We start from the raw sequence: 25771 nt of genomic DNA on the forward strand, positions 1-25771 counted from the left end.
TTCTCTTACAATATAGTAGCCTCCTGGGCAGACCCTTTGTGGGACTGACGAGGGCTTAAAAAACCTTTTCATGTGAGACTCAATCCGATCGAGAGGGTAGGGATCAGTCTAAAGGCTTCGTTACAACAGGAACGTTAGACGGTTATCCTGAAAGTACTTACCACTTATCCACCTGGCCTCAGGATCGTGTACCGAGAACTCTGGTTTGAACAGGTCCAGCACAGTAAGTCTGGAGTTAGCCGCACCAGGAAGTTCCACTGCAAATAGGATAACAGTGTCAGGCCAGTTATCAAAATACGGATATTACAGCCTGATGAGGATAAAATCACACAGGAAAATAACTGATATTCATACACACATAACAGTTAATATTACCCTGATCAGGAAACTGTTTTGAAAACCTGACCAGGAAAAATTCTGATTCTTATATTCTGTTAGTTAGAATACAGGCCTACAGTAACTATGACCCTAAAAAAAATAAACCCAATGAGGTCTCTTGGTCCCCTGGTGGGTACAGTACCTGGTGTGAGAACAAAGACAGACATGGTGATGAGGGAGCAAACTGCCACTATGACCAGCAGGGAGATGGCTATTCCTTTGTAGTTCCTCGATTCAGGGCTTACTTGCACAAAGTCCTGGAAAAAACACACGAAGCAAACTGAGAACACTCTTCCAACTAACAAATGTAATGATTACTATCAGACATAAACATGTTTGGTCCTAGAGGTTCCGAGGAAACATAGAGGCTCTTGTGGAACGAGGAAATACTGTGTTCCCTATGCACTTGTGAATGGTTAATAAAACAATATTGTAAGATTCTAATTCTAAATTGTAATTAAGTAGAGTCCACTTTTGGTGTCAGCAATGGGATCCAACCCCACCACTTCCTACAATATAATCCCTAATATAATTACAGTGCCAGGCAGTCACTGCAAGCTTATGGTTTAATTAAATGTGATCACACTGCTATCAATGGACATGACTTGGTCTCAAAGCAGTAGGCGTCCACCTTTTCAGGATGAACATTCTGAATATGCCAAAGTGAATAGGTGTGTGTCGAGCAAATATTTTGACTGACCAGAGCTGACGTGATTCGAGCTGAGAGGTGTACAGATGGGTGTTACAGTACACCACCTAGCCTTCCCTTCGCAGTACATAAAGGACGCAGGGAGGGCAGAGAGTGGTGGAAACACAAACCATCGATTGCTCTCAAGGAGCTATCTCCAGAGAGAATACTCCCCGAGACATTCAAATGCCCCTTTCATTTCTCCTCTAAAAACACTGAGTCATAGCCACTGAGTCATAGAGGGAGACCGTTTTAACCTGGCTTGATGCATGGATTTCTGGGTATGTCTATATTCTATACATAAACACATTATGTCCATTTAATCTAATGTTGGTAATTATATAGAATTACAGCTGTACATGGTTGGTTGAATTGATTTGGGTAAGAATGCAGAATTACTGTAAAAGCCTACCGGATTAACGTGATTGGCTCACAGCCTGTAACCTATGACCTGTTAACGTAACATGTATAACAACTATAAAACCCAAACATATTGTTTGGTAAATGCGGTTCTAGGTGTTTTTTCATCCTTTGCTAGTTTGTCACGAGGTGGTCATAACAATTCATCAAAGAAAACCGTTGGGGACGGCAACATCCGGCCAATCACGTTTCCTGCCTGTTACATTTTGGAAACAAGACCATCCGTCAGAACGACGCAAATAGACAAGCAAGGATGCAAAACAGACAGGCAGTCCAGCGCAAGGTAATCAACACCGTAAGTAACACCCGTAACTGCTGAGACACTGCTGGGCAGACAAACATACTAACGAGGTCATGTTGCAGGCAATTGTGGCGTTCCATTAATCTAATGATTAGCACTGAGAAGCATGAGTCATGGCTCTGTGAGTCCGAACCTGTTCGTCGAGCCTACCATGGAGAACCTTCTGTGCTTTCCCAAGAAACCAGTTAAGGAGAACATTGTGTTCACTGGAAGCAGAACCTTACTAGCCTGGATTTAAAGTGAATTCACAAAATGTAAATAGAACAATTTAGTTTGGATCCAGGCTAGAACGTACAGCTGTAGATATACAGTCCTATATAATTCTGTGCTTGACGTGAGAAATCTACTGTACAAAAAAAACAACACTTTGTACACATCATCCAGTAGAATAGTGATTTTTTTTGACAGACCATCTTCAAGGCACTGGGATTTACAGAGAGCAGGGAGGATTCCCCATGCAGTCACTGAGTCTCATTAACTTCCTGACTATGTGCCAGCCACTACAAACAAGTGCAATTAGGGCGAGTGAGGCCTTGCCAAGTCCTTACAGAACACATCTCCCCTCCACTCTGCTGTCAGACTCTTCTTGTTTGTGACCACAGGGCCACCTGTCACTGCCTGGCCCCTAATGACCCCTTTTATGACTCCCAATTCATAACAGATATTCATGTAAAGCTAGCTCTGGTCCAGGGTGTTAGTGGGACTTGCTAATGCTGAGCCTGTGAAGGAAAACACACTCACACCCAGGACTAGAGCTAATATGAATATAATATGTACAGATACGTGCCAAGAAAATAGATGGATTTTATTTCCCAAGGACCCCGACTCAGCCTTAACTCAGTCTAACCTGTCATGAATGTATTGAATCAAACAGGTAGGTGGAGTTACCCCTGGGCCCTATACAGTACATACCCATAACTCCTTACTGGGCAGCTTTCAGTGAATTTTGAATTATTTAGAGGTTAGTTGTACTGTTGGAGTGGTTTCATTATGAGATCTGTTGGCAGTACATTCAGCTAGCCAGCCTCACCATACATCAGAGCGGAGCTGTAGACAGGTATAGACTAGTAATGTCTCACTCTCTCCCCCTAGTTCACTGTATTCAGCCCATTGAAAAGAGGACCATGATGTGAGTGCAAAATAGGCAGCCTATAGGGAAGTCAGAGACCTGGCAGTGTGGTGCAAGACAACAACCTCTCCCTCAATGTCAGCAAGACAAAGGAGCTGATCGTGAACTACAGGAAATGGAGGGGCGAGCATGCCCCTATTTACATCGACGGGGCTGTAATGGAGCAGGTCGACAGCTTCAAGTTCCTCAGTGTCCACATCACTAAGGAATTAACATGGTCCACACACACCAGTACAGTTGGGAAGAGGGCAAGTCAGTGCCTCTTTCCTCTCAGGATGCTGAAAAGATTTGCCTTGGGTCCTCAGATCTTTCTAATGTTCTACAGCTTCACCATTAAGAGCATCTTGACTGGCTGCATCACCGATTGGTATGGCAACGGCAAGGCACCCGACCGCAAGGCGCTACAGAGGGTAGTGAGTACAGCCCAGTACATCACTAGGGCCGAGCTCCCTGCCACCCAGGACACATTACAAAAAACTCCAGCCATCAAGCCGTAGACTGTTCTCTCTGTTACCTCATAGCAAGCGGTACCAGTGCACCAAATCTGTAACCAACAGGAGCCTGAACAGCTTCTACTTCCCAAGCCATAAGATGGCTACCCAGACTACCTGCATTGACCCTTTTTTTGCTCTCTTGCACTGACTCTATGCACACACCCTGGACTCTTCCCACACACTCACACATACTTACACTGACATCCCAACACACACATACACACACATAGCACACGCACGCATGCATACTGGCACCCCGCAACCACAATCACACACACATTCACACACACCATACGCTGCCGCTACTGTCTATTATCTGCATTATCCTGTTGCCTAGTCACTTTACCCCTACCTAACTGTACATAGATACTAGTGTTTTTTTTTTGTGTGTTTGTTTTTTTTACAAAACCTAAGTCTTATTTTACATACGGTGAGCAATATGTTTGGAACATCGAATCACAATAAAATCACAGTATCGATTTGTAATATACAAAAACGTATCATATATCATACATATCACATAGCATATCGGCCAACTAAGTATCGTGATCATATCGTATGGTGAGGTCCCTGGCAATTCCCAGCCCTAATAGCTACCTAAAGTCTCAGTACTGGTACTCCCACATTACCTGTGCCTGTTACTGTTATTCATTATTCACAGTTATTACACATTTGTTCCTCGTGTCACTATGTACATTTTTCATTACATTTTGTATCATTATCTTAACTCTACATTGTTGGAAAAGGATCCCGCAAGCAAGCATTTCACTGTTAGACTACACCGGTAGAAACATGTGACAAATAACACATTTATTTGATCTGAGAATAGGCTACTACACTATGACCTCCAGTCATTCGGGGCATTCTCCTTTGGTTGTGTCGGGACAACCTTCAGAGTTCAAATATGCATCTAGGCCACACACGTATGAGGACGGTTCTATCAATGTCAGAGTATTCACACAAACAAGGTTGGTGTAGTGTAAGGGAAAGGCTGAGCATGTCACACACACACACACATCACACACAGACAGACACACACTCGTCACACACACAGAAACACAGAGGGCCAGATTTGCATAATGCTCCTAATCCAGGGAAGATATATAATAAATCATGTTCTTTCCTACTGAGACTACATGTCTGTCAATAGGATTTCCACTGTACTCACCAGCTGCCTGAGCAGTCACTGCAGAGCACTGGGCTTTAAAAGTCCCAGAGTATTTGTTAAACACGCATCGGAGCTGTCTTTCTACTTAACAAAGCCAGATAAAGCCCAAGCAGAGAGCTAGCCAGATTCTCCTGAAAACGCCTAAAACTATGTTTGAAAACGGGAATCATGAATGAAAACCAGAGAATAAGGCCGGTAAGAACTGCAGTCCAGTGGTTTTTACATAACATTAAACAATCTAGATTAAACAGCAGGGGCTGGCTGAGGAACTCTACTCCTTCTCAATGTGTTCGGCTAATGAAAGAATTTGTACAACAAACATACAATGATTGTTGTGTAAGAGATCAGTTGTGTAAGAGATCTCAGAGATTCCCTGACATCAAATCACCAATTGGGGAGCGTTTCTCAGCTTGCTGCTAAGCATTTTAAACAGCATGCCTACATTTGTATACAAACCTGACCATAGTTATTTCCAAAATGTGCAATGGGCTAAATTATTTCCTTTGTCCCTGTATATGAAGTTTATCATCTTCATGGATCCCAGAGAGCTGGAGTTACCACATGGCAGGGTTGGTCGGACACACACACACAGGCACGCACGCGCTCGCACACACACACACACACACACACACACACATATTAAGAAATCTCCCTCTACTCAATAGCACTTCCTACTCAGACAACTACAATTGCAGTTAGAGCTTTGGGCCTAGAGCTGGGCGATATGGACAAAAATCCGTATTGCAATAAATAATTATTTTTAATTTGTGTGGTAATGATAAATAGGTTACATGTATAACATTATTACGCAGCATCCTTTAAACTAATGCTACTAGTTTGATGGTTGTAGCCTTTCATTGTCCCATTAACGATCACCCATATTAGCAATCACATTTCATTTCAAACTTCATATTTCTCTGGTATAGGCTACTAATCATAATGAATGATATCAGTATGGTCTGTGTCGATCATTTTCGGGTTTATCATCCCAGCTCTAGTTCAGCCAGTAACCAAAAGGTCGCTGGGTTCAAATCCCAGAGAATACAGGGTAAAAGATATGCTGATGTGTCCTTGAACAAGGCACTTAACCCTAATTGCTACAGGGTCGTCGTTGATAACCGCAGACCCTGGCCACGACCCAACTCTCCAAGGGTGTCTCAGAGGGAGTTAGCCAGGGAGGATATGCAAAAAAATGGATTTTCTATTCGCACATGAGTATAATGCACACTTGTACATGTGTGAAATAGGACAAATATAAGCACCCACCAAATGATTACTATTATTAGTTATTAATAGGAATCACTTTCAATTAATAAGATCTCACCTTGAAATAAGTGAATTGCCTAGGAGAATGATCAGTGTGTCTTGGTCTTGAATCCATGAGATGTACATATCTAATGTGAATATCAACTAAACTTATGTTCGATTGAAGCTACACGTAACTGAATGGGGGTTTACTAACTGAGGTTGACACATCTGTAATGAGACTAAGTATATGTGGCTCCTATGCATGCATGCTCTACTTCTCTGGGAGTTGGCTTAACAGCGTTCATATTGATTTGAGCATGTGCTGAACTCGAATGTTCAGGACATTGTTATTGCTGTAAGTTGTGATAACATAAGGCAACTTCAGAAAACTACGAAACAGTTCATCTTAGCAGTTAAGGTGTAGTAGCCAGGGTCGTGACGGGAAAGATGTCAATACAATACGCATCATTGGGAGTCAATGAATAAAACTACCATGAATGGTAGGCTAAATCTTAATTTAAAAAAGAGTGGATTAAAAAGAGAATGCCTATCCGAAGAGATAAATAGATCTCACGTCTTTTCCGGCTAAACGAATCCCTTGCATTATGACATCGGTTCTGTTTTGCATGATAACGGATCTGTTGCATCCATCACGCAGTTGACACCGACTCAACTGAAAATAAGCACTTCATCTCTACACAAATACAACGCCTCAATCAAAACCAGTATTAGCGTGTACCATCCTACCTCCTCTCCTTCCTTTGAAGCTGTCATTGTGGGATCTTGATTTTCTCGACCTCCTCGGTCAGATGGACTCGATAATGTGTGCAATGTATGCACAGATCTTTCGGAGTAGCTGATATATCTACGTATCAACCCAGAGAATGGCGAGGGGCTTGACGCACAACACAATCCAGAAATACTAACCCAAGTCAAGCAGGGGGCATCACGATTTCAAGAAATCTACCATAGCTCGCGTTTCAAATAAGCATATATGGAGAAAAGGTAAAACCCACAGTGTATCAAATATCCCCTCTCTCTTTCAAGCAGAAGAAAGCACGCAATATCCCGTGAAAGAAAGTGTGTGATGTGTGTTGCTGACGCTGTAAACATCCACGACCACGAGTAGAAATATCCCCCCTCACTACAATAAAAGAGACACACACTCCGCAAAGGGGGCGGGAAAATAATACACTTCGTGTTCATGACAAGAGTTTTCAGAGTACTGGATAAAATTAGACTGGCAAGGGGTTCTATCAATAGTGTGATGTGTATTTTCTTTGTATCATAATCCAGTTTAGTGTGAGTGTTAGATTGAATAAATGAATCTCGCACTTTGAAGGATACAGCGCTCAATGTGAGCTGTCCATGGTGCTGAAGTTCCAAACTACAGTACGGCATTGTGCTTGGAAAGAATGGACACTTGTTCACTGAAACGAAATCTATCTAACAAACCAGAAATATTACAAGGAGTATTAGATATCACCTACATGGACATTGAGTAAATAATCTTGCCAGCCTTAAACTAGCGGCCTATAGTGCCTTTCATACAGAGGCTTCATGCCCATATGGGGCACGTGGACCCTCAGATTATTTCTGTAAAAAAAAACTATAATAGAAAGATATTGTACCTTTTATTTTTTTTACATTGTTACTGTTTCTCTGTAGTACTACTGGTTCCTAGCAATTTTTTAAAGTTGGCTTTAGCTAGCCCAGGTAGGCTCCCAATCTCCCAACCTCATAACTAGGTTGTCATGTATTGTCATGTTGTGTCTTGTTCCTGTTCTTTCTCTTTACCCTGTCTCCCTCTGCTGGTCGTATTGGGTTGCCTTTTCTTACCCTCCTTCCCCCAGCTGTTCCTTGTCTTCTCTAACTACCTCGTTCACCCCTTTTCCCACCTGTTCCCTTTTTCCCTCTGATTAGGTCTCTATATCTCTCTCTGTTCCTGCTTCTGTCTTTGTCGGATTCTCGTTTGTGTTTCTCATGCCTGAACCAGACTATCGTCGTGTTTGCTGCAACCTTGTCCTGTCCTGTCGGAATCTGCCAGTTCATCTAACCTTGTCCTGTCCTGTCGGAATCTGCCTGTCCATCTGAGCCTACGTGTGTTTCGTCATTAAAGAAACTCTGTTTTGTTAATTCGCTTTTGGGTCCTCATTCACGCACCTGACAGAAGAATCCGACCAAGAATGGACCCAGCGACTTCGGATCCTCTCCATTCAGCCGTCGAGATCCAGGGAGCGATGCTAGGCAGACACGAGCAGGAATTGTCTGCTGCTCGACATGCCGTTGAGACCCTGGCCGCCCAAGTCTCCAACCTCACAGAACAGGTTCACCATCTCCGCCTCGATCCACCGGCCACTTCCAGGGCTTTCGAATCTCCGGAGCCCAGAATCAATAACCCGCCGTGTTACTCTGGGGAGCCCACTGAATGCCGCTCGTTCCTCACCGGACTGCCTTCGTCAGCGGGGAAGACTGTTATTCTTACGGTTGTCGATAGGTTCTCTAAGGCGGCTCATTTTATTCCCCTTGCTAAGCTTACTTCTGCTAAAGAGACGGCACAAATCATCATCGAAAATGTTTTCAGAATTCATGGCCTTCCGTCAGACGTCGTTTCGGACAGGGGTCCGCAATTCACGTCTCAATTTTGGAGGGAGTTTTGCCGTTTGATTGGGGCTTCCGTCAGTCTCTCTTCCGGCTTTCACCCCCAGTCTAACGGTCAAGCAGAACGGGCCAATCAGACTATTGGTCGCATCTTACGCAGTCTTTCTTTTTGTAACCCTGCGTCTTGGTCAGAACAGCTCCCCTGGGCAGAATACGCCCACAACTCGCTTCCTTCGTCTGCGACCGGGCTATCTCCTTTTCAGAGTAGCCTCGGGTACCAGCCTCCGCTGTTCTCATCTCAGTTCGCCGAGTCCAGCGTCCCCTCCGCTCAGGCTTTTGTCCAACGTTGCGAGCGCACCTGGAAGAGGGTCAGGTCTGCACTTTGCCGTTATAGGGCGCAGACTGTGAGAGCTGCTAATAAGCGTAGAACTAAGAGTCCTAGATATTGTCGCGGTCAGAGAGTTTGGCTCTCCACTCAGAACCTTCCCCTTAAGACAGCTTCTCGCAAGTTGACCCCGCGGTTCATTGGTCCGTTCCGTATTTCTCAGATCATTAATCCTGTCGCAGTGCGACTTCTTCTTCCGCGATATCTTCGTCGCGTCCACCCGGTCTTCCATGTCTCCTGTGTTAAGCCCGTTCTTCGCGCCCCCGCTCGTCTTCCCCCCCCCCCCCCCCATCCTTGTCGAGGGCGCACCTATCTACAGGGTCCGTAAGATTTTGGACATGCGTCCTCGGGGCCGTGGTCATCAGTACCTAGTGGATTGGGAGGGGTACGGTCCTGAGGAAAGGAGTTGGGTTCCCTCTCGGGACGTGCTGGACCGTTCGCTGATCGATGATTTCCTCCGTTGCCGCCAGGTTTCCTCCTCGAGTGCGCCAGGAGGCGCTCGGTGAGTGGGGGGGTACTGTCATGTATTGTCATGTTGTGTCTTGTTCCTGTTCTTTCTCTTTACCCTGTCTCCCTCTGCTGGTCGTATTGGGTTGCCTTTTCTTACCCTCCTTCCCCCAGCTGTTCCTTGTCTTCGCTAACTACCTCGTTCACCCCTTTTCCCACCTGTTCCCTTTTTCCCTCTGATTAGGTCTCTATATCTCTCTCTGTTCCTGCTTCTGTCTTTGTCGGATTCTCGTTTGTGTTTCTCATGCCTGAACCAGACTATCGTCGTGTTTGCTGCAACCTTGTCCTGTCCTGTCGGAATCTGCCAGTTCATCTAACCTTGTCCTGTCCTGTCGGAATCTGCCTGTCCATCTGAGCCTACGTGTGTTTCGTCATTAAAGAAACTCTGTTTTGTTAATTCGCTTTTGGGTCCTCATTCACGCACCTGACATAGGTACAGTACCAAGAAGCCATTTCAGGCTATCAATCAAGTTAGAGTAGCTAGCTTGTCTAACTAACTATCTTAGGCGGCATCCCTGCTAGCAAGGTCGGTAGACTTTAGAAAAGCAAGCAATTACTAAATGTGCTAAATAAGACTCACATTCCTGTCAATTATTTACCCAGATATTATATTTTGGACATATAATTAAGCACAATGATTATGGCTCTAGATTACAGTAAGAAGCTGTTTCAACTCTCCAGCCTGAGTTAATGATGCAGATTGCAGGGTTCCTTTATCTGCTGCACTGCCAAGCAATCATGGTCCACATAGCAGCTCTCAGAATAGCCATCCATCCCCAGTCCTGTTGAATGACTCTGTGAGTCATACGCGAGCCTGCATATTCTTCACAACATCATTACTCTTCCAAATGAGCGCCATGTCCTGCAAGATTCTATTTGTGATTTACAAATTGGTACAAATTCCTTGTTGCTCACAAACACAGGGCTGATTTGTCATTGAGTTAGTGTTGAAGGTGTGTGTGGGGTGTGTGGAATGGTGTGGGTGTGTACCAGAGAGCGAGAGAGAGAGACAGAAATACAGTACCTTCAGAAAGTATTCAGACCCCTTGACTTTCTCCACATTTTGTTACGTTACAGCCTTATTCTAAAATAGATTAAATAATCACCAATCCACACAATATCCCATAATGACAACACAAAAAAATATTTTTATCAATTTAGCAACCTGTTTGGAAAGGCACACACCTGTCTATATAAGGTCCCACAGTTGACAGTGCATGTCAGAGCAAAATCCAAGCCATGAGGTCGAAGAAATTGTCCGTAGAGCTCCGAGACAGGATTGTGTCGAGGTGGGGAGTTTGGGGATCTTGGTCAGGGAGGTGACCAAGAACCCGATGGCCACTCTGACAGAGCTTTAGAGTTCCTCTGTGGAGATGGGAGAACCTTCCAAAAGGAAAACCATCTTTGCAGCACTCCACTAATAAGGCCTTTATGGTAGAGTGGCCAGACGGAAGGCACTCCACAGTGAAATGCACATGACAGCCCACATCGTGTTTGCCAAAAGGTGCCTAACATCTCTCAGACCATGAGAAACAAGATTATCTGGTCTGATGAAACCAATAAATAACTCTTTGGCCTGAATGCCAAGTGTCACATCTACAGGAAACCTGGCACCATCCATGCGGTGAAGCGTAGTGGTGGAAGCATCATGCCGTGGGGATATTTTTCAGCGACAGGAATTGGGAGACTAGTCAGGATCGAGGGAAAGATGAACGGAGAAAAGTACAGAGAGATCCTTGATGAAAACCTGCTCCAGAGCTCTCAAGACCTCAGACTGGGGCAAAGATTCACCTTCCAACAAGACAACAACCCTAAGCACACAGCCAAGACAACGCAGGAGTGGCTTCGAGACAAGTCTTTGAATGTCCTTGAGTGGCCCAGCCAGAGCCCGGACTTGAACCCAATCTAACATCTCTGGAGAGACCTGAAAATAGCTGTGCAGCAATGCTCCCCATCCAACCTGACAGAGCTTGAGAGGAACTGCAGAGAAGAATGGCAGAAACTCCCCAAATACAGGTGTGCCAAGCTTGTAGCATCATACCCAAGAAGACTTGAGGCTGTAGTCGCTGTCAAAGGTGCTTCAACAAATTACTGAGTAAAGGGTCTGAAAACTTACAGTTGAAGTCAGAAGTTTTACATACACCTTAACCAAATACATCTAAACTCAGTTAATCACAATTCCTGACATTTAATCCAAGTAAAAATTCCCTGTCTTAGGTCAGTTAGGATCACCACTTTCTTTTAAGAATGTGAAATGACAGAATAATAGTAGAGAGAATAATTTATTTAAGCTTTTATTTCTTTCATCACATTCCCAGTGGGTCAGATATTTACGTACACTCAATTAGCATTTGGTAGCATTGCCTTTAAATTGTTTAACTTGGGCCAAACGTTTTGGGTAGCCTTCCACAAACTTCCCACAATAAGTTGGGCGAATTTTGACCCATTCATCCTGCCAGAGTCAGGTTTGTAGGACTCCTTGCCCACACACGCTTTTTCAGTTCTGCTCACACATTTTCTATAGGATTGAGGTCAGGGCTCTGTTATGGCCACTCCAATACCTTGACTTTGTGTCCTTAAGCCATTTTGCCACAACTTTGGAAGTATGCTTGGGATCATTGTCTATTTGGAAGACCTATTTGCGACCAAGCTTTAACTTCCTGACTGATGTCTTGAGATATTGCTTCAATATATCCACATCATTTTCCTACCTCATGACACCATCTATTTTGTGAAGTGCACCAGTCCCTTCTGCAGCAAAGCACCCCCTCAACATGATGCTGTCACCTCAGTGCTTCACGGTTGGGATGGTGTTCTTTGGCTTGCAAGCCTTCCCCTTTTTCCTCCAAACATAACGATGGTCATTATGTCCAAACAGTTCTATTTTTGTCTCAGCTGACATATCTCCATAAACTACGCTCTTTGTCCCCATGTGCAGTTGCAAACCGTAGTCTGGCTTTTTTATGGCGGTTCTGGAGCAGTGGCTTCTTTGTTGCTGAGCGGCCTTTCAGGTTATGTCGATATAGGACTCGTTTTACTGTGGATATAGATTCTTTTGTACCTGTTTCCTCCAGCATCTTCAAAAGGTCCTTTGCTGTTGTTCTGGGATAGATTTGCACTTTTCACACCAAAGTACGTTCATCTCCAGGAGACAGAATGCGTCTCCTTCCTGAGCAGTATGATGGCTGCGTGGTCCCATGGTGTTGATACTTGCCTACTATTTTTTGCACAGATGAACATGGTACCTTCAGGTATTTGGAAATTGCTCCCAAGGATGAACCAGACTTGTGGAGTTCTACAATGTTATTTCTGAGGTCTTGGCTGATTTCTTTTGATTTTCCCATGATGTCAAGCAAAGAGGCACTTTGAAGGTAGGCCTTGAAATACATCCACAAGTACACCTCCAATAGACTCAAATTAAGACAATTAGCCTATCAGAAGCTTCTAAAGCCATGACATAATTTTCTGAAACTTTCCTAGCTGTTTAAAGGCACTGTCAACTTAGTGTATGTAAACTTCTGACCCGCAATAATTGTGATACAGTGAATTATAAGTGAAATAATCTGTCTGTAAACAATTGTAGGAAAAATTACTTGTGTCATGCACAAAGTAGATGTCCTAACCGACTTGCCAAAACTATAATTTGTTAACAAGAAATTTGTGGAATGGTTGAAAAATGAGTTTTAATGATTCCAACCTAAGTGTATGTAAACCTCCGACTAAAACTGTATGTAAATGTGATATTTAGCAAAACATTCTAAAAACCTGTTTTTGCTTTGCCATTACGGGGTATTGTGTGTAGATTGATAAGGGGGAAAAAACATTTAAACAATTTTAGAATACGGCTGTAACATAAATTTTTTTGCAACAAGTCAAGGGGTCTGAATACTTTTCGTAGGCACTTTAGAAGTGATTGAGAGAGAGAGAAATAGAAAAGATTGAGAGAGAGAGAGAGAGAGAGATAGAAGAGATTGAGAGAGGGACAGGGACAGAGCCAATACTGCTATGACAAGACATCTCAAGGCACCGCTATATGGAAAGTGATCCAACCCGCCAAATCTGCGTTAAAGAATTCTAACTTACAAATACGACCAATCAAAATATCAGAATAGCAGCCAGGTTACATCCGTGATAGAACAGCAGCAGGTGTGACTGAGATTTACCTTTACATATTATTCAAGCCAGCTCCCGAGCTCCTCTCTAAAAAATCAAAGGAGAAAGGAAAGGTAATCAACAGCCCGGGGATATTTTTCTTTAATTGGCTTTTTTTGGGAGTTGGGAGATGCTGTATAAGTGAAATTTTTCTCTTATTATTTAACTTTCATTTATTCTGGGAAGCCCATTTGAGACCAGGGTCTCATTCTCAATGTTGTCTTGAGAGCAAACAATTCCCAAATCGACATGATAACACAATAAAACAGCCAAAAAGGAACGACAAAATACTGCAGTTACGGATACACTACGTTTCAACAACGCAAATACTTTATTACAATCAAGCAAAAACACTCGCGGACCTCAGTGAATCCATTCCTCCCTTGTGCCCTATTGGCACCAGTGATTCAAGACGTAATGAGGTTCGTAAATTCTTCCAAACAAGTGATGTATTAAAGCTAAAGGCTGATTTAACTAGGCTGGTAGAGACACCAGGAACCTCAAGAGTTAACCAACCCCGTGAGCGGATTTGGTGCCTCTTATTTGTCTACTTCAACAGAGAAGTGAGATATGTTGGACGCTGGTGCAGCAGAGCTTTGCAAAAAAAAAAAAAAAACGTGAATTTATAGAAGTCCAGCCGACTTTCTGATAAAGACGACTTTCTGATAAAGGATGCAGTGATGAGTATTAAAACCTGTCGCCTGTGATAAAGCGAAGCGCGCTATGGTACACAGTATCCAAGGGTTTTAGAGTAGTGGCTGCTGCGTTCTGATAAATGGTGTCACCACAATCAAGAGCAGGCAGGAAGGTTTCCTGTACAATCTGCTGCCTGCTGTTTAGGAAGAGGCATGATCTATTTCTATAAAAGAACCCTACTTTAGCTTCAGCTTCTTAATTAGTTCATCTGTGTGTTTTTTAAATGTCCATTTTTTTGTCAATTCAAATTCCCAGTTATTTATAGGCGGGAACCTTCTCGATGAAAGAACCATCCAATCCATAAATGTGTAAATTATCTCAAATATTTCTATGAGAATTAGAAAACAACGTGAATGTAGTATTTCCTGCATTAAGTATACATTTTAAATCAACAAGGTCTTTCGGCAAGGCGACAAAATCAGATTGAAGCTCTAACATAGCCCTGTCAGCAGTAGGGGCAATCGTGTACATCATGTACATATGCATACAGGTTTTTGCAGATAGACCAATATTGTTTAAATAAATAGTAAAGAGGACATGTCCCAAAATAGACCCCAGCGGGACACCTTTAGTAAAATCGAGATAACTTGACTCTGGTCGAGGCTCATTTCAGACAACCTCTGCATGAGTAGGGGATGTTCGACAGTATCAAAGACCTTGGATAGGTCTATAAATATGGCAGTGTAACACATCATTTAAGACAAGCGTAGCTGCTGAAACGATGCTATGTCCAGGTCTATAACCAGATGGGTGCACATTAAGAACATTATTTGGAATGAGCAGGAGAAGAGAGAGAGAAATCAAAACCACTCTCCCATTAAATATTTAAACAGAGAAATCAGAGACTGCGTGTGTGTGTGTGTGTGTGTGTGTGTGTGTGTGTGTGTGTGTGTGTGTGCGTGTGCGTGTGCATGCATGCGTGTTTAAATGCTCTTCGCTCGGACTCAAGGAGAGGTGTTACCTCCACTAGAGTGCTGAAGTTCAGTCATATCCTCTAGACCTCTAGAGTCCACGTTGTGTTGTTCTATTCTAAACGAACATGTATAGGGAGCCTTCCTCCCTTCTCTCCTTACTAATGCCCTGACTAATTGAGGCAATTTACATGGCGAACATCCGAAGAATACAATGCCAAACAATCCCGTATGAATATCTTGCTGTGGCAATTTGAAACATCGTAATCATCATAGCTCAATTTGAATTGACCTTGATGTGTCGGCTACACCATTTCTAGATAGTGGATGAATAGGGTTCGTCTATAGCTCCAGGTGGTTTTCTAAGTGTGATATCCTGGTATTTTTAGCCTGGTGTGCTCTCCCAGCGGGGGAGAGGCTGAGGTAGGGCAGGAGTCTCGTCTGTCTATTAGGATTGTAGGTCATTGGAAACGACTCAAACGAGAGCTTGCAAGATGCAACTCTATTTCCTAAGAGGTGTCGTCACTTAGACTCTACTTCTTTTTTATTTTTTTGCCAAGAATCTTCACACTGATCTTTGGTTGGGCAATGTCAAAGACATATTACCGTTGTGGAGAGACAAACCGCCTATAATCTTCATTTTCATTCCTCTCTTGTGCAAGGAGAAGACACATGCTTCATGTGTTACTCACGGCCCAGAGCTCCGCTGATGTCAGTAATCAAATATTCTCATCTGAAATACTCTCAAACGGCCGACCTCCAGGGATTTGTTCCAAATAACACCCTATTCCCTATGTAGTACCCTACTTTTGACTAGGCCGGCATAGGGTTCTGGTCAAAAGTAGTGCACTACATAAGGAATCGGGAACCATTTGGGATGCAGACCAGGAGTTCCTAACCGCCAGGGCCCAAATGAGAGCCTGCAAGACCGTGTTCCGGAAGACAATGCACAGACAATATTATCCCGCGGGAGGCTGTCGATCTCTCAATCTCAATTACGGCTGCAGATTATAGTCTCATAACTCAATCATGCATTAAACAGACTAGGCCCTACGCATTGGCCTACTTCGCCACTCTGAGGCACGGGGTCAAGAGTGCATCAACTACATTTACTTATTAAACAGACGCCTACAGTAGCGATGAAAACAGCAAAGCAATAAGACAACAGGACTGCAGAACAACATGAACTCTGAAACAGGTTACGTTGCCTCCTATCCAGAGGTAGACACTAGAGAGGAGGAAAAATACAAGATTCCTCATCAAGTCGTCTGTTATTATGGCAATAGACTGACCTAGCCAAAGAGCACTTCCTCTGAATACTTAAACAGGCAGTGGACATGTACTGGAAGACAATGAGCATGGTTGAGTCGGGATGTGCTGCCCACGGGCTAGCCTAGGCCTTTGAAAACCCCAAATACACCAGTGTAGAGAGTCTGCGCTCAACAACAAACTGAACACACAGTACCTCAGTTACCCTGGGTGCATCCCAATAATATCTCCTTTCTCCTGAAGTGTGCACTCGTTCACTACTTTCCAAAAATCGAAAATCATAGAATGAGGTGGAGGCACGGGCTAGTGGGAGTTTCCACCCTATTTCTGATGCCAGCCATTTCCCATTCAAACCAGTGAAGGGAAGTGAAGTGCACACTTCGGGAGGGAGGAGAGATAAGTGGGACATAGCCCCATTGCCTCACATAAGCACTATAGTCAGTGAACCAGCTCAGAAGGAGATGATCGGAGCGCCAGCTACACCGACTATATCCCTGACTTTATCTACTGTGTGCGGTTAATGATGAGGTGTAGAGGCATACAGATAGTTACACTGAAAGTCACAGACAGACAAATAGAAATATGAGGAAGTTTCAACAACTCTTACCCACTCCTGTTGACATTAATAATGCACAGGTCAATTGTTTTTGTTGACCCGTGCTGCCCTGACCATTTTAACAAATAGCACACCTCCCACCAAACACGAGTACAGCACAGCTAACATTTAAATCAGTATGCAGACCATTAAAAAGGTTCACTTTGATGTGGTGATGATCTGCTGTGACTAGAGAAATCGAATGAAACAAATGAGAAAGAATGGAAGAAGATAAACATGCCACTGGGATTCATCTTCGCCTAGAGCCAGTTGACATAATGATGCATTATAACAGGGAACTGAATTAACATCAAAATAAATGCCCAAAGCAGCTAAAGTACACAACCGGCAAAAGCAAAAGCACAACTATCAACAGCATAGTGATAATCGCTTCAAACCTTACATTTACATCGCAGTCATTTAGCAGACACTCTTATCCAGAGCGACTTACAGTAGGGAGTGCATGCATTTCCATACTTCTTTTCCATACTGGTCCCCTATTGGACATTGAGGTCTACATAGAATATAAAAATATATTGCCGTTCAACAGCTGTCTATGTATGTCAGTGCAGGGAGACAATTATCTCTGGGGTAGAACAAGTACAGCACTGACACACTTCAGATCCCTCAGGGTCTGTGTCTACGTTTCGCATGCACCTCTCTCTCACAGGGATCCATACCAGCCACCGGGCCTGTGTCTATGTTTCTCATGGCCCTCTCTCTTCCAGGGATCCATACCAGCCACCGGGCCTGTGTCTGTGTTTCTCATGGCCCTCTCTCTTCCAGGGATCCATACCAGCCACCGGGCCTGTGTCTATGTTTCTCATGGCCCTCTCTCTTCCAGGGATCTATTCCAGCCAGATTCTTACTCTTCACATCCCTTTCCCCTGTCTACCCCCTCCTCTGTCCTGCTCTTAATCCAGCATTCCTCCAGGGACTACAGCCTGTCTGGTAGAAATCCAGAGGCTGTTTTCTCATAAGCAACCACTCTCTAAACTCCCTTCTGACATACTGGGGAAGGGGGGATGGGAGAGGGGGTAAGTGGGGTGTTGAGATCCGCCAAAAACACACTTCACCTCTGTAATGTCCTCCTCGGTCGTCTTTGGAAGCGTTTATCGAAATATTTCCCCCATTCAAATCATCCTATCAGAGCATTTTTTTCTTAGATCCCGTGACTCAGGACAGGACAGGATATATGCTGATTTCCTCTCCCCTGCCCGGTGTAGATTCACTTTTAGCACTGAGCTGTTTCGTCTTAACGGTTGAGTAATTTGTCCAGAGGTTAACACAGCCAGTAATGCAGTGTAATTTGTTCCAGTGTGTTTCCAAACATTGCGTCAGCGCCACTAATCTAGCCTGCAGATGTCACAGGGAGGAGCCCTGGCCTGGCCTCTTAATTTTTTATTTACATACCCAGAAATAATCCAGTACCTCAATATAAATTATGACAAGACAACCAACCATCAAATCTCCCTTCTATTCTGTTTACAGTACAAGTAAGATTGATTATAATTCCATTGTGTTCTTCCACATCAAATTATTGAAATGTTCCATATCAGAATGCCCTGGTCTGGACACTGATCCTCCTCTCCACCCCTCCCTGCCCTTTCACAGTAAAACAAACGAGAACAAGAATGGCTAATAGCAGCATTTCAAAAGATGAGGCTGCCAGGCAACATTGTATGTCCTATAGTGATGCTCTGCGGCTGGTTGCACCAGTTGGGCTTACACCTGTTCCTGTTTATACTGACCTGACAGAATGGGGGAACAGAGTGGGGAAGCTATGGGCAACTACTAAACATATAATGTCCCCAATATTCACATAACACTTATTCCTATACTGTAAACTGCAATGCTATGGATGGAACAAAATAGGGATTACTGATTAATTGACATAACACCAACAAATCGATTTCAAGATTTACTCGATTTCAAGTTTACAATTAAAGGAATCATCTTCTGTTTGCCCACAGTTTCATAACTCCCTTTAATTTCTCTCTTGGAACACAGACATCCTGAAGACCCAAACCCTTTGTGAAGCTTGCAGTAGGTAACCTTGTACATGAATTAAATCCAGCTGAATTTTACGTTATGAGGCACATTCTGAGTCAGGGCAACATCTACTGACAATGACAAAAACACAAACAAACAGGAAGTACAGGTCAATCTAAGGTGAAGATTTACATACTCCTACATATAGTCTATTACAGCCAATGTTTGCACAGAATTCTAGGTTTATTGCTGCCAGAAAATTGGTACTTTTAATGAAGTTTAAGGTTGATATAACAGTCTGGTACTCCAGTCTATCCGCACACTATCCACAGAGAATTCCTTCCTGTTCCAGAACATCTTGTAGAACTGATGGATACATCCTACTGTCATAACTCGGTGGAAAAACTGTATAACAACTCACAAAGATGTCCATTTATCCAACAAGAGCACCTAGCTGAGGGCTTTACATTTTCTCACAGATTGCTGTGAAATTGTCAATTTCTTACATCAGCCTTTGATGTTCTCCACAGTGATTTCATGAGCAGGGATGTTGGGTAGCCACAGAACGTTTCATATTTTTGTTTACCCTAAAGGGTACTCTTAACCTTGTATCCCATCAGTCCTCTGTCCCTGGCCTGTACACTGTGAAATGACATAATTATAATCCTCAATGTTGGGTTACATTAATTTACTTCAGCCATAAAGATGTAGTTCACTTTGATGGCAGTATAAATAAGATAGCGTTACCCTCTAGTGGCCAAACATGAGATGTGCATGTATGTGATTCATACAGCAAGGATGACTTCAATATAATGCATTACCACTATGCGACAGTATTACCTGCCTTAGTTCTCTTTCTCTCTACGTTTTCACTCTGTCTGATCGAAACGACATGGTCTGTGGATCTACAGTGTGTCGACTGGTGGGGGTGTGAAGCACGCTATGATACTCAGATACTTAACGGGCTCCCAAGTGGCGCAGCGGTCTAAGGCACTGCAAGAGATGTCACTACAGTCCCTGGTTTGAATCCAGGCTGTATCACATCTGTATCACATCTGGCCATAATTGGTCCAGCGTCATCTGGGTTTGTTTGGGGTAGGCAGCCATTGTAAATAAGAATTTGTTCTTTACTGACTTGCCTAGTTCAAATAAAAAATGATCTTTCTGTAACGACAAGAGACACTGAGAGCTTTTGTTGAGCTTCTGACAGTCTTTTGATCCTGCTTCGTGCATATACACTGAGTGTAAAAAACATTAGGAACACCTGCTCTTTCCATGGCGTAGGTGACCAGTTGAGTCCAGGTGACAGCTATGATCTCTTATTGATGTCACCTGTTAAATCCACTTCAATCAATGTAGATGAAGGGGAGGAGACAGGTTAAAGAAGGATTTTTAAGCCTTGAGGTAATTGAGACATGGATTGTGTATGTGTGCCATTCAGAGGGTGAATGGGAAAGGCACAATATTGAAGTGCCTTTGAACAGGGTATGGTAGTAGGTGCCCGGCGCACCGCTTTGTGTCAAGAACTGCAACGCTGCTGTGTTTTTCACTCTCAACAGTTTCCTATGTGTCTCGTGAGTGGTCCACCACCCAAAGGAGATCCAGCCAACTTGACACAACTGTAAGAAGTATTGGAGTCAACATGGGCAAGCATCCCTTCGACACCTTGTAGAGTCCATGCCCCAATGAATATAGGCTGATCTGAGGGCGAAAGGGGGTGCAACTCAATGTTCCTAATGTTTTGTACACTCAGTGTACATACTGAGTAGATGAAACAAACTTGTGAGCAGGGTGTTAATCTGTGAACTTGAAATCATGTTAAAAGTAATATCCGAATTACATAATTTCTCATAATTTTGAGAAATGTCTTTGTTACTGAAGTGTCAACACTAAAACAAACACAAATTAGTTGCTGACAATCGTGCAGTAGTCAAGCCGCAATAATACAATTATTTGGTCACATCTACCCTCCAAAACCTGCTGCAGTCCACATTAGCATTTCTGGAGCAGAATTCTGAACAAGAATCCACACTATAAATCGTGCATTTAAATGAGGGGATTAAAACCTGCCTGTCACACTCAGAGACAGCTTCACTGCATAGAGTTAAACACTTCCTTGGGCAAATCCTAATACCACAGCTCGTTTAGAGGATCATGGTTTTCCTTCTAGTTTTATTTGTCACATGCACAAGTACAGTGAAATGTTTAAGTTGAAAGCTCTACCCCACAGTGCAGCATTCAACATAACAAATAATATATATTAAATACTATATCATATATATATATATATTATTTGTTAAATGATCCTGTGTGTAGTGTAGTGGCTATTATATGAAGGTTTGATTTGGAAAGGTTTTTTCGTCCACAAGTCCACAAGTCCACAAGCAAAGGGAAAAGGTGAGAGGAGGAAGGCGCGTAGATGCGAGAAGGAATTATCCAATGATTAAAGGGGTAGAGCTTTCAAGTTAAACATTTCACTGTTCTTGAATATAATATATATAATGAAAACACAAGAGAAGTAAGAGAGGAAGCTATATGCGGGGTCAGTGCCAGTACCAAATGTACAATGTGCAGAGATGTGAGGTAAATATGTATTATTTGTGGAACAATCTTCAAAATGTTCTTTAATTTGTTGTTTGGAGGGCTCTATGGTGCAGTCGATGAACAGCATTCTCACATAGGTATTCCTCTTTTCCAGGTGGGAGAGGACAGAGTGGAGTGCAAATTCTGGTGGTACGCAAACTGGAGTGGGTCCAGGATGTCTGGGATGATGGAGTTGATGTGTAGTGATCAGCTGTTCAAGGCACTTAATAATTACAGATGTGAGTGCTACAGGGTCATTGTGGCAGGACGCCTTAAAGTTTTTGGGAACAGGAATGATGGTAGTCCGCTTGAAACATGTGGGAATTCCAGACATGGACAAGGAGAGGTTGGAAATGTCCATGAAGACGTCTTACCAGCTGGTCTGCACATGCCCTGAGGACATGCCCTGGAATACCGTCTGGCCCTGCGACCTTACAAGTGTTGACCAGTTTAAAAACCTTACTCACGTCAGCCTCGGAGAGAAAGCTCCCTATCTCCCTTCCAATATCACAGATTTAAATGTACAGTATATCTGTGCCAAATATGCTCTATATCATTCAGAGGTGAAGATAAACCAAAACAAACAAAAAAATTATTATCTTTGGATAAGCCAATGAAATGTGTATATTACTTGCCCAAACATAACACTTGCCTTGAATAGATGATGCAGCCTTCTATGTCTCTAGCAGTGGAGGCTCCTCCTCAGAGGGAGGAGAATCCTCCTCAGTGAATTTCAGAAAAATATAAATAGTGAAACATTAAAAAAGTTCTCCCTTTTAGATAAAACTATACTAAACATACAAACGTCACCAAATAATTGATTAAAACACATTGTTTTGCAATGGAGGTCTACGATAGCCTCAACAGCACTGTAGGGCAGCACCATCGTGTAGCTGGAGGACAGCTAGATTCCGTCCTCCACTGGGTACATTGACTTCAATTCAAACCTAGGAGGTTCGTGGCTCTGACCCCCTTCCATTAACTTACACTGTAATTATGACAACTTCCGGAGTACGTCCTCAGATCTCTTGCAGCATGAACTGACATGTTATCCACCCAATCAAAGGATCAGAGAATTATTCTAGTACTGAAAGCATAAACTACAGCTAGCTAGCACTGCAGTGCATACAATGTGGTGAGGAGTTGATTCAAAGAGAGAGAAAGACACTAGTTGAACAGTTTTGAACAAATTAATTTCTTCAAAAATGAAGGAGAAGCGAGAGAGAGAGAGCTATATTCACATTTTTTTCACTTTCACTTACTTAGTGAATGCAGATAGCTAGTTTAGCTTACTCAAACACCCGGCTCAAGCAGAGAGTTACCTAGCTGGCTATGGCTATCCAACACGGGAACTCTTCCAAGTCAAGGTAAGCTGTTGGTTTTACAAATGTATTGCCACCGGTGCCTGCCGGTGTAACTGCTAAACTGCTTGCTAACTGTACACTGTACTGCATGATTGTAGCGGGTTTACTAATGCGTTAGTTCAAGTAGCTGTGTTGACTTGACGTTAGCTAACATGGTGATAACCATGTTGGCTGTGTGTCGTGGTTAGTGGCTATGATATGAAGGTTTGACTTGGAAAGGTTTTTTCGCCTGGTCACAAACAGCTGATGTGCTGTACACTGAAGTCCACAAGCGAAGGGAAAAGGTGAGAGGAGGAAGGCGCGTAGATGCGAGAAGGAATTATCCAACGATTAAAGGGTTCATGCTGTTTGTATGTCGCTGCTATGAAAGTGAACTGCGTGTGAGCAGGGGTGTATTCATTCCGCCAATTCTTTCTTAAATGGAAGCAAACGTAACGAAAAAGGGATAAGCAAACCTGTAGTTGACTAATAGAAACTTTCATTTGCAACTGTTGGATTAATAGGGGATTTTTATCAATATATTTGGCTCTATTTAATCTCAGATTTAGAAAATGATAATTAGCGTCAGTAGACATCATGCAAGACTACAAATCCTAGCAAGCTCCTGAACATCATCTCTAGCTGAGAGGTATTGTGAGGTATTGTGTCAATCTAAAACTTGCATAAGACAGTTCACAGAATTGTCTATTTAAAGTAATTTTGCCAATTTATTCGTTACTACATTTAGCTAACATTTGATCAGTCATCAACTTAAGTAGCAACCTCACGATGGGTATAGGGAAAATGTGATTACCACGTATGTTACATTGAGCTGGGTGAATGGAATATGGATGACAGTCATCCAATATGCTGTAATAGAAAAAAGGCCATGCTCATTAAAAAATAATAATCGTCCTCCCTGATCTTAAACAGCACCGACCGCCACTGGTCTCTAGAGGGACTACATTTGCAGACATAGAAAGAGAATCCATTGGATTGTAATTCTGTGGTGCAGACCATGCCATCACCGTTGTTGCTAAGAGACCAGTTGTGGTCACTTTATTTTTGGTATTTCCGATGTTGATTAATATACTGTAATATCCATTTAATATGCAGCCACCATAATCATTTCATATGACAGGGTTTAATTGTTTGCATAGAGTCTCTTGACAGATTTATAAATGACACACACAAGATTGGGTTCTGGGTGATTAGATTGTTTGAATAACTATTTTCTATAAAGGCAGAAGCTGTGCAGATACTCATTCATCTTTCAAGTCCAGAAGAGACTACTTTTAGCCTGAGCAACCCACCATTGTGATTGACAGTGATGGATAAACGGAGCTATGAATACGATTGTTTGCACACACCTGTTCAAACCATTGATCACAATGCCTTTCTTATACAGGCAACATTGTAAGCTACAGGATTAGGCTACTGTAGACTTTAGGTATAGGAAAAATATGACATATATCTGAATTTATAAGTAGGTTGTGCACATCGTGCATTATAAAATAAACACACTTACCATATCCTTAGATGACTGGCATGGTATTTGATGAGAGACGCAGGCTGTTTGATTCATCTTGGACACAGTTTCCTTTGACGAAGGTAAAGACAAATTGATAAAGACAAATGAAATGTGGTCTAGACTTTTCCAAGCTCAGGGTGCGTGTTGCTATCAAATGTGTTCGGTGTCTAGAATACTTTGCAGTTGCTGCATTCAATCTTTGTTGCCTCCTGGTGATGAGTTTTTCAGTCGCTACTCCTCTCTCTCCCTCTGTGAAAAATATATCTGACACATCTCGCTCCAAAGCAAACTCGGAATATGTTACTTGTTTTACTGGGGTTGCTTGACGTGGAGAAGGGATAGTAAAAAATAAATAGCTACAGCGGATTTTTCAAAAGATATTAAAGCTAAGGAAAAGGGTTATTCAATTGTTTTGTCAAGTGTTTGTCTTTTTTGGTTCCTCTGAATTTTAGAAGTAAGACTTGAAATGTAATGTTTTGATATGATGTATTTCTTGGTTCAGATTAAAATACTGTTATGCACCGCTGAAATACTGTTCCGTCGCCTTCACTGATCTGCTTCGAGGACCACAATCTGTTGAACACTGCAGTAGCCTAATACATTTCTCACAGCGTTTCACTCACATTCCTTGAAGAGCTAACCTTAGATTAAGTCCCACTGGAGAAAATTGTAAAACACGTGGACTGGAGGATTTTTAGCGTGCCTACACACTGCCTGAATATGTACATGGGGAGCTATCTTCAAGATCCTCAGGCTGTTCCCAAAGGCATGTTGAGCCCACTCACTTCTGCCCTCTCTTTCCAAATACATGTTACATTTACTGAATGGTCGTCATCTACACGTGGAAATGATGTTACTGTAAAATAAATCAACAGAGCGCATTATCTGTTTGGTTATCACATTCATGGGATGTGCATTGCACTTGCTGAGATGATCCATGACTGCTGTACATTAAGTACACACTGATTGTACAAAACATTAAGAACACCTTCCTAATATTGAGTTGCAGCCCCTTTTGCCCTCAGAACGGTGTCAATTTGTCGGGGCATGGACTCTTACAAAGTGACGAAAGCGTTCCACAGGGATGCTGGCCCATGTTTTCTCCAACGACTCCCACAGTTGTGTCAAGTTGGCTGGATGTCCTTTGGGTGGGGGGACCATTCTTGATACACTCGGGAAACTGTTGAGTGTGAAAACCCCAGCAGCGTTGCAGTTCTTGACACACACTGATGGAAGTGGTTTTAACAGGTGACATCACCTGGATTAACCTGGTATGTCTATGTCATAGGAAGAGCAGGTGTTCCTAATGCTTTGTACACTTAGTGAACAGTACCTTTTTAAGGACAACCCATTGGGCATCAGTTCAATGTCTAGTTTTGA

At 42.9% G+C, this 25771-nt stretch overlaps 1 protein-coding gene across 2 annotated transcripts in view; it reads right to left on the bottom strand.

The window, feature by feature from the left end:
* Positions 1-24989, bottom strand: part of LOC110495837 (inactive dipeptidyl peptidase 10) — a 51006-nt gene extending 26017 nt beyond the window's left edge. Inside the window, exons 1-3 of one of the 2 annotated variants that reach the window (XM_021571306.3) lie at positions 24389-24989; positions 521-635; positions 162-257 (exon numbers count right to left, since the gene is read on the bottom strand). In XM_021571306.3, the coding sequence (XP_021426981.1) occupies positions 162-257; positions 521-635; positions 24389-24445 (268 nt within the window). In that variant the 5' untranslated portion in view covers positions 24446-24989. Of the gene's footprint in view, positions 1-161; positions 258-520; positions 636-6573; positions 7054-24388 lie in introns of those variants that run through there. The other variant, XM_090208113.1, reaches the window with a different exon arrangement.
* Between the last annotated feature and the right edge of the window lie 782 nt (positions 24990-25771).

This window comes from Oncorhynchus mykiss, chromosome 18 (assembly GCF_057628025.1).
Source record: "Oncorhynchus mykiss isolate SJ-2025 chromosome 18, ASM5762802v1, whole genome shotgun sequence".
Classification (NCBI taxonomy): domain Eukaryota; kingdom Metazoa; phylum Chordata; class Actinopteri; order Salmoniformes; family Salmonidae; genus Oncorhynchus; species Oncorhynchus mykiss.